The sequence below is a fragment of the Salmo salar genome, chromosome 09 (assembly GCF_965601325.2).
Source record: "Salmo salar chromosome 09, fSalSal1, whole genome shotgun sequence".
NCBI lineage: Eukaryota > Metazoa > Chordata > Actinopteri > Salmoniformes > Salmonidae > Salmo > Salmo salar.
The window spans coordinates 84,712,150-84,726,069 of record NC_138299.1 but is presented as its reverse complement, the minus strand read 5'-3'; the positions used below and the strand labels follow the sequence as shown (position 1 = coordinate 84,726,069).

General features: G+C 42.7%; 1 protein-coding gene across 4 annotated transcripts; it reads left to right on the top strand.

The window, feature by feature from the left end:
* Positions 1-2,010: 2,010 nt before the first annotated feature.
* Positions 2,011-10,881, top strand: LOC106611992 (fragile X messenger ribonucleoprotein 1 homolog A). Of its 4 annotated transcripts, none has more exons than XM_014212746.3 (15): positions 2,011-2,314; positions 2,741-2,793; positions 3,160-3,253; positions 3,517-3,588; positions 3,699-3,847; positions 3,978-4,068; positions 4,156-4,272; positions 4,402-4,572; positions 4,720-4,798; positions 4,897-5,009; positions 6,239-6,325; positions 6,574-6,799; positions 6,987-7,166; positions 7,378-7,457; positions 8,131-10,881. In XM_014212746.3, the coding sequence occupies exons 1-15, from the start codon at positions 2,264-2,266 to the stop codon at positions 8,317-8,319; spliced, it is 1,752 nt and encodes a 583-aa protein (XP_014068221.1). In that variant the 5' UTR covers positions 2,011-2,263; the 3' UTR covers positions 8,320-10,881. The 4 variants fall into 4 exon arrangements, with proteins under 4 accessions (XP_014068221.1, XP_014068220.1, XP_014068219.1 ...); XM_014212745.3 differs by having other exon boundaries at positions 7,375-7,457; XM_014212744.3 differs by having other exon boundaries at positions 3,160-3,262.
* The last annotated feature ends 3,039 nt before the right edge of the window (positions 10,882-13,920 follow it).

The following is a 13,920-nucleotide window of genomic DNA, read 5'->3' as shown; positions in this document are numbered from 1 at the left end:
CTGTGTGTGTGTGTGTGTGTGTGTGTGTGTGTGTGTGTGTGTGTGTGTGTGTGTGTGTGTGTGTGTGTGTGTGTGTGTGTGTGTGTGTACACGCACACACACGCTATCATTCAAAAGTTTGGGGTCACTTAGAAATGTTCTTCTTTTTGAAAGAAAGCTAATTTTTCGTCCATTAAAATAACATCAAATTGATCAGAAATACAGGGTAGACATTGTTAATGTTGTAAATGACTATTGCAGCTGGAAACGGCAGATTTTTAATGGAACATCTACATCGGCGTACAGAGACCCATTATCAGCAACCATCACTCCTGTGTTCCAATGGCACTTTGTGTTAGCTAATACCAGTTTATCATTTTAAAAGGCTAATTGATAATTAGAAAATCCTTTTGCAATTATGTTAGCACAGCTGAAAACAGTTGTTCTGATAAAGAAGCAATAAAACTTTTTTTTTGACTAGTTGAGTTACTGGAGCATCAGCATTTGTGGGTTCGATTACAGGCTCAAAATGGCCAGAAACAAAGACCTTTCTTCTGAAACTAGTCAATCTATTCTAGTTCTGAGAAATTAAAGCTATTCCATGCGAGAATTTGCCAAGAAACTGAAGATCTTGTACAACGCTGTGGAATACTTAATTCACAGAACAGCGCACTCTGGCTCTAACCAGAATAAAAAGAGGAGTGGGAGGCCCCAGTTCACAACTGAGCAAGAGGACAAGTACATTAGAGTGTCTAGATTGAGAAACAGACGCCTCACAAGTCCTCAACTGGCAGCTTCATTAAATAGTACCCGCAAAACACCAGTCTCAACATCAACAGTGAAGAGGTGACTCCGAGATGTTGGCATTCTAGGCAGATTTGCAAAGAAAATGCCCAATCTCAGACTGGGGCAAAAGAACACAGACATTGGCCAGAGGAACTCTGCCTAGAAGGCCAGCATCCCGAAGTCGCCTCTTCACTGTTGACGTTGAGACTGGTGTTTTGTGAGACCATATGCTGGTGCGGTTGGCCCTGGGTTCCTCCTAATGCAAGACAATGCTAGACCTCATGTGGCTGGAGTGTGTCAGCAGTTCCTGCAAGAGGAAGGCATTGATGCTATGGACTGGCCCGCCCGTTCCCCAGACCTGAATCCAATTGAGCACATCTGGGACATCATGTCTCGCTCCATCCACCAACGCCACGTTGCAGCACAGACTGCCCAGGAGTTGGCGGATGCTTTAGTCCAGGTCTGGGAGGAGATCCCTCAGGAGACCATCCGCCACCTCATCAGGAGCATGCCCAGGCGTTGTAGGGAGGTCATACAGGCACGTGGAGGCCACACACACTACTGAGCCTCATTTTGACTTGTTTTAAGGACATTACATCAAAGTTGGATCAGCCTGTAGTGTGGTTTTCCACTTTAATTTTGAGTGTGACTCCAAATCCAGACCTCCATGGGTTGATAAATTGGATTTCCATTGATTCTTTTTGCGTGGTTTTGTTGTCAGCACATTCAACAATGTAAAGAAAAAAGTATTTAATAAGATTATTTCTTTCCTTCAGATCTAGGATGTGTTGTTTAAGTGTTCCCTTTATTTTTTTGAGCAGTATATATATATATATATATATATATATATCAAATTTATTTTTTTAAATGTATTTATAAAGCCCTTCTTACATCAGCTGATGTCACAAAGTGCTGTACAGAAACATAGCATAAAACCCCAAACAGCAAGCAATGCAGGTGTAGAAAGAAGCACAGTGGCTAGGAAAAACTCCCTAGAAAGGCCAGAACCTAGGAAGAAACTTAGAGGAACCAGGCTATGAGGGGTGGCCAGTCTTCTTCTGGACTGGCCACCCCCACCCCTCTTGAATATATATATATATATATATAAATATTTCATAAACCTTTTTAACTATGACGATTATTAATCCAATGCACAGTGATCACTGAACCACTCATTCCTGATGAGAAACCAATTAAATGAAACTGAGTGGACGTTATTAAGACCTTGTCACGTGACGAGGGAAAGGGAGGCTCTTATGTTTACATCAATGCGTGCACTGCAAGAGCGGTTGTGAACTGTGTATTCTAGCGTCATTTAAAAGTTTCGCTTTCATTTCTTTGGAAATCTTCAACTGCAACTTTGCAAATCGAAACATTAAAGAGATACAACAGGGAAACGACGTTACCGGGGGATCCAGGACCAGAGCTTTGCACGCACCCAGTGTTTTTAGCAAACCAGCTAAGTTAGCATTACATTAGCTTGCTTAGCATAGGCGTCATGGACGAGCTAGCGGTTGAAGTCAGGGGGACGAGTGGGGCTTTTTACAAGGTGGGTTGGTAGCTAACTGCTAGTTTTAATGTTTCTAAAAGTATTTTGATGATTTATTTATTGCAATGTGTCATTCAGTGAGCTATTTACCGGCTAGCTAATCTAACTAGCTAAGTTTAACGTCAGGCCCATAAGACAGACAGTACAGCCTGCTTCTAGCCACCGACAGCCAACCAATGCTAGGTAACGTTAGCTAACTACAGTAGCATCCTAGTTATCTAGCTACAGTTGTTTCGAAAAAAATTGGCCATACCGAGTATATAGTTTCGTGTTGTTGGTGGCAGTTGTTCTAGTTAATTAGCCTTGCTTGTTATCTACCTAGCAGCAGTCAGCGAGATTCATCTTTAGGCTTTGACCTCTTGGCTAATGACTGTTTTCCTTTGCCTAAAAATGTATTGGATTTTCTCAACCATTTTCTCCTTTTAGGCCTATTTGAAGGATGTTCTTGAAAGTGCTGTCACTGTCTCCTTTGAAAACAAGTGAGTTGCTAGTTAACTAGCTCCCCGGTAACGTAATCCAGTCAGCTAGCAAATTAGTTCACTTTCCAAATGAATCGTAGACTATTCAGTTAGCTAAGTAACGCTAACTAGTTAATTAACAACAGTAACGTTAGGCTACTTTGAGTCAGACCCAGACATGAGAGCCCCATGAACCACTATAGTTATAGATGCATTGACATATAATCCAACTAGCTAGTTGTTCTTGCAAATAACACTTTGTTTGTCATTTAATTGAACATTTACATTTAAGTCATTTAGCAGATTGAACTATAGTGCATGTGCACAAATGTTTAATTTCCGTTTGCGACGTGCCCTCGTTTCATTTGTTTATTTCTATTCTTTCAGTTGGCAGCCAGAGCGTCAAATTCCCTTCCATGATGTTCGATTTCCTCCACCCACAGGTTTTCAGAAAGAGATAAACGAGAGTGATGAAGTTGAGGTATGTGCTGTAAGTAATGGACAAGGACTTCCCTTCCCACTAGTCAATGTCAATTAAGCCTAATACTTTGCTGAGATCTAGTAGGCTAGATTGTACAATGGCTGCTCGATGGTTAAACTTTTCTTGAAAGCAGAAGGGAACTGCTGTTCTTTCTTTTTGGATATTTGCAGGTTTTCGGTTAATGTGTACCGCAAACAGTGGCCAGTTTAAATGCATATCAGTGAGAAGAACTCAACAAAATGTACTTAATCAATTATCCACAGGTTTATTCTAGGGCCAATGACAAAGAACCATGTGGGTGGTGGCTGGCGACAGTTCGGATGGTGAAGGGTGAGGTAAGACCAATGCAGCTGTTTGAGCGAGAGTTTACATTTGTTTATTATTATGTAGCTACTGTAATATTTTAATGATGATTCGTATAACACAGTATCTTCTTTCCTCTCAGTTTTATGTCATAGAGTATACCGCTTGTGATGCCACGCTAAATGAAATAGTCACATTAGAGAGGTTACGACCTGTGAATCCAAACAAGCCAGCTACAAAAAACTCCTTCCTGAAAATTCATCTGGATGTCCCAGAGGACTTGCGGCAAATGTAAGTGGGCCTATTCAAGGCTTTTTTTAAGTAAGGTAATTGTTGTATGTTGTCATTGCTTCCATGTGTGACTGTTGATTTGAGGCTGATGTGACTTTCTATGGTGGGGAACTGTGTTTTGTGTTCTTAGGTGTTTAAAAGACTCGCATAAAGATTTTAAGAAGGCGTTGGGAGCATTCAATGTCACTTATGACTCAGACAAAAAGCAGCTTGTTATTCTGGTACGTTTGATTACTTTTCTGGCTTCTCAAAGTTTCATAACTCAGCCCGTTAGATATTGGTTCATCATATCAGTCCTCTTGTTTTAGTCCGTGAATGAGGTTACAACCAAAAGGGTGCAGATGCTGAGCGACATGCATTTCCGGAGCCTGCGCACCAAGCTGTCCCTAATGCAGAGGAACGAGGAGGCTAGCCGCCAACTGGAAGTACTTACAGTTTAAACACACTCTCAAATGAAGGCTAAGCCATGTTTGCCTTGTTAACCTCCAATAGGCTATCTCTCTGCGTGAGGAGAACTATGGCTAAGCCATGCGTGGGTTATGGTTTGTGTGCAGAGCTCTCGGCAGCTGGCGTCCAGGTTCCATGAACAGTTTGTGGTCCGGGATGATCTGATGGGGCTGGCCATTGGGACCCACGGTGCCAACATCCAGCAGGCCAGGAAAGTACCTGGGGTCACCACTATAGACCTGGATGAAGAGACCTGCACCTTCCACATCTATGGAGAGGTAGGGCGCTTACTACACTGCACCTCACCACTAGCACAAATATAATGAATGCTCATAAACCTCTTTACTCACAACGTATATTTACTTGGTCATACTAGTGAAAGACTTGCATGTATTTTATCTCCTCTGGGTATGATTCAATTGCAGGACCAAGAGGCTGTCCGCAAGGCTAGGAGCTTCTTGGAGTTTTCTGAAGATGTCATCAAAGTACCAAGGAATTTAGTGGGTAAAGTAGAACATAAAATGTGGTGTTTGAAAAGTCATCAACTCATTGTCTTCATGTTATCATTGGTTCCTATTCTAATACCACATCTCCTTCACCAGGGAAAGTCATTGGGAAAAATGGGAAGCTGATCCAGGAAGTGGTGGATAAATCTGGTGTTGTTAGAGTTCGGATTGAGGCAGAGAACAACAAGAAGCCACCTCCATTGGATGAGGTAAGTGGCTTGAATTGACGAAAATTGCGCAGGGGCAGAGTGTATCACCCATTGAGCCCAGTTATGCGTTGGGCAGACCGCACCACCCTCTGGAGAGCTCTGCGGGTGTTGCAGTTGCCGTACCAGGCGGTGATTCAGCCCTAGAGGATGCTCTCAATTGTGCATCTTTTCACCTTTTCCGCTGTGGTCCCGTCAATGTGGATGGGGTGTGCTCTCTCTGTTGTCTCCTGAAGTCCACGATCAGCTCCTTTGTTTTGTTGACGTTTAGGGAGGTTATTTTCCTGGCACCACTCTGCCAGAGCCCTCACCTCCCTGTAGGCTGTCTCATAATTGTTGGTAATCAGGCCTACTACTGTTGTGTCATCTGCAAACTTGATGATTGAGTTGGAGGTGTGCGTGGCCATGCAGTCATGGGTGCACAGGAGGGGGCTGTGATGAGGATCAGCATAGTGTTTCCTACCTTCACCACCTGGGGCGACCCGTCAGGGAGTCCAGGACCCAGTTGCACAGGGCGGGGTTCAGACCGTCACTGTATCTGCAAACTGTTGGCTAGATCGCATGTACCAAGAGCATAGTAGGCACATTTGCTATTTAACAGTGTCTGTGACAAAACTATTGGTGGAGTTGAAAATGCAATTGTAAACACATTGAACTTCAGATTTTTATTTGGAACATGAAAAATAAAACAAAAAAAACTTGTGCACTACGTCAGCACTCAAGGGTCGGCAGTAGGCTACAGGACTTCTAAGGGTATTTGATGCAAACATAAGTATATTTTCCAATGTTGGCTTCTAAATGACATCATCACGTTGACAAATCCCTGTCGCTCACTAGTTCGCTGGCTTGTAGACTACAACAACCTAAACTGATGGACAATGTTGATTGGCAGGTGGAATCATGTCCATTGAGGTTGCAAGGTTCAAGTGGGAGCCGGGATCAGGTCAGCCCAGTATTGTCCAATGAGGTTGCAGGATGAGCCCAAGCAAGTGTACACCGCATGCACACCTAACAGTTGTTTTCCTCTTTGTGCGCACACCTGCAGGGCTGGCCAGCAGCCATGTGATACACGTGACGTTGTGCACAATTTTCAGGCACCTGTTGTGGCTCGAGCACTGCTTTCAAAACTACCAGCTCAAAGTGTACAAAACCTGTATAACGCATCTTTAACTAGTGAGGACTCTGCAGCCACTCGGTCCTCATTAGATCCTGTCTGTTTATTTCTCTTACAGGGCATGGTGCCGTTTGTCTTTGTGGGGACAAAGGAGAGCATCTCCAATGCTAAAGTACTGTTGGACTATCATCTCAACTATCTGAAGGTTAGACGCTTGCCCCTATTGCTCTTAATAAAATCTGCAACAGAATTGATGCTTTCATGGATGTTGATGTATGCTGCTTGGCAGATGCTTTGATCCAAAGCTACTTACAGTTGAATACTTAAAGCAGCAGTTAGTCTACACATTGATAGGTAGAATCTGCCATTCTGATGAAGCACCAAACTTTCACTATTAGAGGTCGGAGTGACTTCTAAATAAGTACGTTGAATACATACACCGTGTCCCTATAGGAAGTGGACCAGCTCCGTATGGAGCGACTGCAGATAGACGAGCAGCTGAGGCAGATTGGGGGAGGGGGCCCCAGGGGGGGCCCAGGGACTGGACGGCCTGACAACAAGACCTTCATCGTAGACAACGGCAGCCTGGGGATGATGGGCATGGGCTCCCAGAGAGGAGGGAAGCCATTCGGCAGGGGAGGAGGCCGTGGCCGACGCGGTGGTCCCTCTTTAGCCTCAGGTATGTATGGGACAGAGTAGAACTGTTGATCCGTATGGAACAGTAGTATGTATTTCACTAAGTGTGTATGAACATAGTGGCTCATATCACTGTTGGCAACTGAGTGAAACAAACTGTGTCTAGAAGAACTCTGTAAGCTGAACATTTAGTTCCTGGTTTGCAGAATAACCTCTATCCCTCTTACCAGGCACCAACTCTGAGGCTTCCAATGCCTCTGAGACTGAGTCGGACCACAAGGACGAGCTGAGTGACTGGTCTCTGGCCCCCACTGAGGAGCTGACTGGGGGCTTCCCCAAACGACCCGATACACGCAAGAGAGGAGGGCCTCGTGGACGGGGAGGGAGAGGAAGAGGGGGAGGCTTCAAAGGTCTGCACTAACCTTATTCAAGCTAGCCTGTAAATGTAACATTCTTACTATAATACCCTGCTGTACGAGGGCCTAGTGTCTCTGTCTGAAGATAAAACCCTAAGGCAATGAATGCATTTATGTACTACTGTTTGAGTCAGAGTAATGATCTCATCCTGCCATGATAACATTTTGAGTTTTAATCCTGCCTGCCTCTCTGGTTCCTAAGTAGCTGAAGACATCCAGTGGACTGAGTCACGCTCACGGAATACCAGAGACCCTAAGCTGAGGCCTCTGGAAGATTCTTTGCAGGTGAGGAATTCCAGACGCATCATGTCTTGCAACGGAAACCGTTTCCTGTTAAAGAACCAAACTGAAGACCGAGTAACGGAACAGGGAGGGACTTACCGGAATTTTTCCAATACAAACTCTCGTTTTTGTTGCAAACGGTTTCTGTTGCAAAAAGTTTTACAACAAAATCGGTATAATTAAGGCACCCAAGCTTTTTTGTTCCTGACAGTGTCCCTTTTGGAATACCTGTTGCCATGTCACACCAGGACCACTAGGTGTGACCCTGTACCCTCTTTATATCAACTAGATCTCGGAGGAGAAATGTACATAATCATAACGTTTGCCCTTTGTAGGGACTTTATTTTGTAATTTGGTCATATTTTTTGACATATCATGACACATTTAGCAACTTAGTCATTGACCTCTGACAGAGGCTTGTTTTATTCAAATTGGGGAGATGCGGGAACGACAGTCCCAGCTCCCACGCCTCTGGACTTTTGCACCACACGGCCGAACCGCAATTTATACTGGTGCCGATTTTAATGGTCACACAAACTTGCAAACGTAAAGTGATAGTGCTCTCGGGTGACAACATTTGATAGAATTGCATCTAAGTGACTGTACTTAGTAGTCCTGCATATCCCCAATGTAATTTACCTTCTCATACAGTGTCGTCCTGTCTCTGGTCCCACAGATCAGAGTGGACGGTAACAATGAGAGGAGTGTTCATGCTGCAGCCAGAGGCCCTGCAGGCGATGGACCCGGCCCTGGAGCCAACCGACAGAGACCCATAAAAGAGCGACCTATCAAGAAGGATAACCAGGAAAGCCCTGGTGGTGAAGCCACCGCCATAAGCCTGGCGATGGTGAATGGGGTGTCGTAGATGGGGCCAACTGAAGGCACCCTCATCTCTCTCACCACACCATCAATCCAGAAGCTTCTTCATTAGAGACACGTTAGGCCAAAGAGGAGCAGGTCAGGGCTAAAATGAAGCACACTTTGGACAAACCAACTCCAGCGGCAGGTGGATGAGGTGTTGGGTGGGTTACTGTGTACAGGGAAGGAGCCATCTAGGGTTTAACAGGAGAAGGCAAACGGCGACTGCAGTCTTTTTCTAATTGACATTGTTGACAACTACCTATCAGATGATTTAAAAGCTGTGGAAAGAAAAATGTGTTTAAAACAAAGAGGGGCCAACCTGATGAATCTATTTCTTAAAGGATATGGTTTTCTATCGCTTGTTCATGTACTAGCCTTTTCTCCGGATAGAGGGTTGGATTGTTTGGTCCTTCCTGCCTTCTCTCTCTCATGGCATGTTTTATGGAGCCCTGTGTCACAGTGGAATATAGAACTCATTATCATGTGAGGTCACAGCTGCATCATTAGCGAAAAAAACCATAACATAAAAAGAACCCCCCTCCTGTCTGATCTGTGCCTTTATCTCCTGTGGATAGTATCACAAATAGAAATTGAAATCAGGGAAGAAGACGACATTGGGAAAATGGTAATGGATTTTACTTGTGTGTAGTGAACACACAGCTCACCATCTAAAAAATGAGAACTGTCTTTTAAAACCTTGCAATGCATGTTCATTATCATAGGTTTCCACATCGGGGAAGTCAGCAATCTGAGTTGTCACTTTGTTTCTGTTTCCTTGTGCTGAATATTGCTTGAATAGGGATGATGATGATTGACTTTTTCTAGCCAGTGATATAGTATTTCTTTTTTGGAAAAAGGGGAACGACAATGAACTCAATATCGATCTTACCACGGGCACAATGTGGATTTTGATTCAAGGTCTCCGATTATTTTGTCATTTCACACCATGGCTACATATAATGGAGACTACTAGTGTCATATTGTCTAGACACTGAACAGTATCTTATGACAGAATCACATATGGACCTTTTAACATGAACAATGTCAAACTGGGGAGAGATATTGAGAACATGGTCCTTTCACCATGCATTGACCAACAATCACTTTCCTGTTGGTTTTTTATTTCAGAGTGGCACACCTCTCTCCAACCCTAACATGTTGTTCATATGATATTGACAATTGGTCATTAGATTGTAAATTATAAAGTGGGTTGCATACTGTATATCTAATTTGTTAAAATATTTTTTTGCTATTGTTTTGAACTTCAAATGTGCACTTAATCATTTTATTTTATCTGCAACTACTAAATAATATGAACTATAATAAACTATGTGATAAGATTTCTTCGACAGGTGAATCACATGAATGCTGTCAACAATATTACCAAGTTTAGATACCCTATAGCTAACGGAGTCTCCTGTACCTTCACCGTACAGAGGATGACGTTTAGTCCCATGTTAGAACCGTTTGTCTCATATCGGATCAGTGCTTGTGCATTAACCTTAGTTTACAGGTGATTCTTTAAAAGAAACTACTGTGAGGATATAGCTAGTGTCTTGTTTTAATTTATTTTGGGGTTTTCTTGTTTACTCTCTAAATTGCAATGTTGAATGGTGTACAGGTAATGGGCATCTGTCAGCCTCTGTCTCGCTGTAATTTTGCTCATGTCCAATTAACAAAATAGTATTTCAGCAGGCTAACAGTCACTGCTCTCCCAGCGTTAACAGTCAACAACTGAACTGGCCCAGTCCGACTATGATGATGAAATTAAATAGACATTAATTGAATATTTTGTACTAATAGCAGCAAAAAAGTAAATGAAATGGTGGGTTTAGTCCAGCTAAGGGGTTCAGACTTGAAGAAGAGAAGTTTGATGAGGTTATGAACTGCCTGAGCAATGTGGGCCATTGTCTCTTCAGAATGGCACCAACCATCTGGGACTATATCTAACCCTGCCAGGGAAATAAATTGTTTACTCAACCATCTGGGACTTTATCTAACCCTGCCAGGGGCATAAATTGTTTACTCAGCCATCTGGGACTTTATCTAACCCTGCCAGGGGCATAAATTGTTTACTCAACCATCTGGGACTTTATCTAACCCTGCCAGGGGCATAAATTGTTTACTCAACCATCTGGGACTTTATCTAACCCTACTAGGGGCATAAATGGTTTCCTCCTGGTATTTTAATGATCTAATACAGACCGTAAGATGCTGCAGTTCAGTCTACTCTTGTCAAGGACAAGCAATATCTCCGTGTTGCCAAACAAGACTGTTTTCTAGTTCTTTATTTTGGGAATTTATAAGATTCAAGAAAAAGACAAATGTAAAACATTTCTTCTTGCACACATTGTTGGCAGTTTTGGTTTGGAAGCAGAACTGCAACCAGAAATATTGTAGATACTGGACCAAGGTAGAATGACCTTGTATGTTACTACACTTTGGGCAATATTTTCTTTGTACATATTAGCAAAATAGATTGGGTTTTATGTTGACATTGTTTGGTTATAGTGCGATATATTTTGTATGCAAGCAGTTTGAATAAATAAAGGTGGATCTTACTCTGCTAATGTTTAATTTAGTTTGAGCGTTACATATAAGTTCATGGCTGTTGATTGGCCAAAAAGGATCATGAAAGTTAAGCATTTGTAGTCATATTTCTTCCAAGAACAGTAGCTGAATGATACACTATATATACAAAGGTATGTGGACACCCCTTCAAAAAATAGTTGATTTGGTTATTTCAGCCACACCCATTGCTGATAGGTGTATAAAATCAAGCACACCGCTATGCAATCTCCATAGGAAAACATTGGCAGTAGAATGGCCTTACTAAAAAGCTCAGTGAATTTCAATGTGACACTGTCATAGGATGCCACCTTTCCAACAAATCAGTTTGGCAAATGTCTGCCCTGCTAGAGCTTCCCCAATCAACTGTAAACACTGTTATTGTGAAGCGGAAATGTCTAGGAGCAACAATGGCTCAGCCGCGAAGTGGTAGGCCATACAAACTCATAACGGGACCGCTGAAGTGTGTAGCGTGTAAAAACCGTCTGTCCTGAGTTGCACTGTGCTTCTGCATTGCTTGCTCTTTGGGATTTTAGGCTGGGTTTCTGTATAAGCACATTATGACATCTGTTGATATTTAAAGGGCTTTATAAAAATCAATTTATTTGATTGATTGATTCAGTTTCTTGCCCAAAGGAAACCTGACAAAGAACCATGGAGAAGGAGATAAAGGAAAACCATCCCCCAAAAGGCACTAGATCGGTAGTGGTGGTGCTTTCTCCTGGAAGCATTTTGTTCCATACAGGAACAAAGAGGATTATGTATCAAAGTAATGATTTAGTTTGATTCACTACACCTAAATATATAGGGACTTGTGCAGGACATATTTCAGTACCACTGGAATATACAGTAGCTACTGTATGTAATTTATTTGAAAAGAGCCCATGGGAGTTTCTCTTTTTTGACCACATGGTGGAGCCCTGGCACAGACCTAGTCCAACACAATTAGCCTTGTTCCAAAAATGGTTTGTTGCACATTGAGCAGTCATGACATGAACTTAAGCAATGCAAGTTTTGCAAGAGATATGCCAATTATACTGAGCACAGAACAGAGGGCCCTCTCTCTCTCCCCCCCTTTCTCTCTTCCCCCCTCTTTTTCTCTCTCAGCTTTGGCAGAGCCATTTAATCTGTAATTTCTCTATCCCAGAGACTGACCTAGTTTTGGTCAGACTAAAAACAGGCTGCATTGAGAGAGAGACCTGAGATGGCCTCTTCTTTCACCCGCTGCTCTCGCTCCCTCTCCCTTTTCCCTGAAGGCCTTGTCAATTGAACCCAGCACTCCAGAGCCCCTCTTCCCCTGCCAGTCCCCTCCCTCCCCTTCCCCACACTGCCTCTACTCTCATTAATACATACATGGAAAAATGTATGACAACACATGAAAATGTGCCTGGAGTAGTATTTAATTAGCGTAGGTGATTTTATTAGTCAAAATAGTGTTTGGGCTGAATTCAACATGCTGCGGTTTTGAACACATGGTAAAGGTATTTACGAAATCTCAAATAAAGTGTGGTAATGTAATGAAGCATTTTATAGAGAATGTTTTATATCGCTCTGTTAAAGAGGTTTGTTTTCAGTCATTTGAGCACAATAAAACTGAGGAGACCTTTTCATTTATTCTCTTCTGGCAGACTGGCACTCTACCAAGCTTTCCTTTGTCTTTGGTTCTCTCAAATGGGTCCAACTTTCTTGGCATGTCTGAAACGCACAGTCAATATAGTTGCTTTCTGAAGGACTATACACATCTTCAATGTGGCATGTTGGATTAGCTTTCCTTTATTGAGCTGCCAAGCTTCTTGCTAGATGCCTTGCCTCTCTTTCGTGCGTTTGTGTGTGTAAGCATAATATACTGGGCAAAAATATAAACGCAACATGTAAAGTGTTTGTCCCCTGTTTCATGAGCTGAAATAAAAGATACCAGAAATGTTCCATATGCACAAAAATATTATTTATAATTTGCCTACTGGCGTCGTAAACGACTTCAGTGGGCAAATGCTCACCTTCGATGGCCACTGCCACGCTGAAGAAATGTGCTCTTCACGGATGAATCCCGGTTTCAACTGTACCGGGCAGATGGCAGACTATGGTGTCAAGTGGGCGAGTGGTTTGCTGATGTCAATGCTGATGTCAACGTTGGGAACAGAGTGCCCCATGGTGGCAGTGGGGTTATGGTATGGGCAGGCATAAGCTACGGACAAAGAACACAATTGCATTTTATCGATGGCAATTTGAATGCACATTAGATAACGTGACGAGATCCTGAGGCCCATTGTCGTGCCATTCATCCGCCTCCATCACCTCATGTTTCAGCATGATAATGCACGTCCCAAAGGTCACAAAGATCTGTACACAATTCCTGGAAGCTGAAAATGTCCCAGTTCTTCCATAGATTGCATACTCACCAGACATGTCCCCCATTGAGCTTGTTTGGGATGCTCAACGTGTATGAAAGCGTGTTCCAGTTCCCTTCAATATGCAGAAACATCGCACAGCCATTGAAGAGGAGTGGGAGAACATTACACAGGCCACAAGCCTGATCAACTCTATGCGAAGGAGATCATGTGTCGCGCTGCACGAAACAAATGGTGGTTACACAAGATACTGACTGGTTTTCTTATCCACGCCCCTACTTTTTTAAAGGTTTCTGTGACTAACAGATGCATATCTGTATTCCCAGTCATGTGAAATCCATAGATTAGGGCCTAATTAATATATTTAAATTGATTGATTTCCATATATGAGCTGTAACTCACTAAAATCTTTGAAATTGTTGCATGTTGCGTTTATATTTTTGATCAGTGTAGAATCAACTGAAGCCCATTAACCATTCCATACTCACCATGGCATCACAAAGAGTGGTCTAAATGTGAACTTGAGCAACAAAACATCCTCGTTCCCTAAACTAGAAAACAGATGAGTTACCATTAGATTTGCTACTACCAAGGTCTGTGTATGTTAAAGTTAATCTGTATTACTTACCTTTGTGCTCCCCATTTGGACGGAGACTAAAAAATACATGACTAAAATGTAATGTAATGTA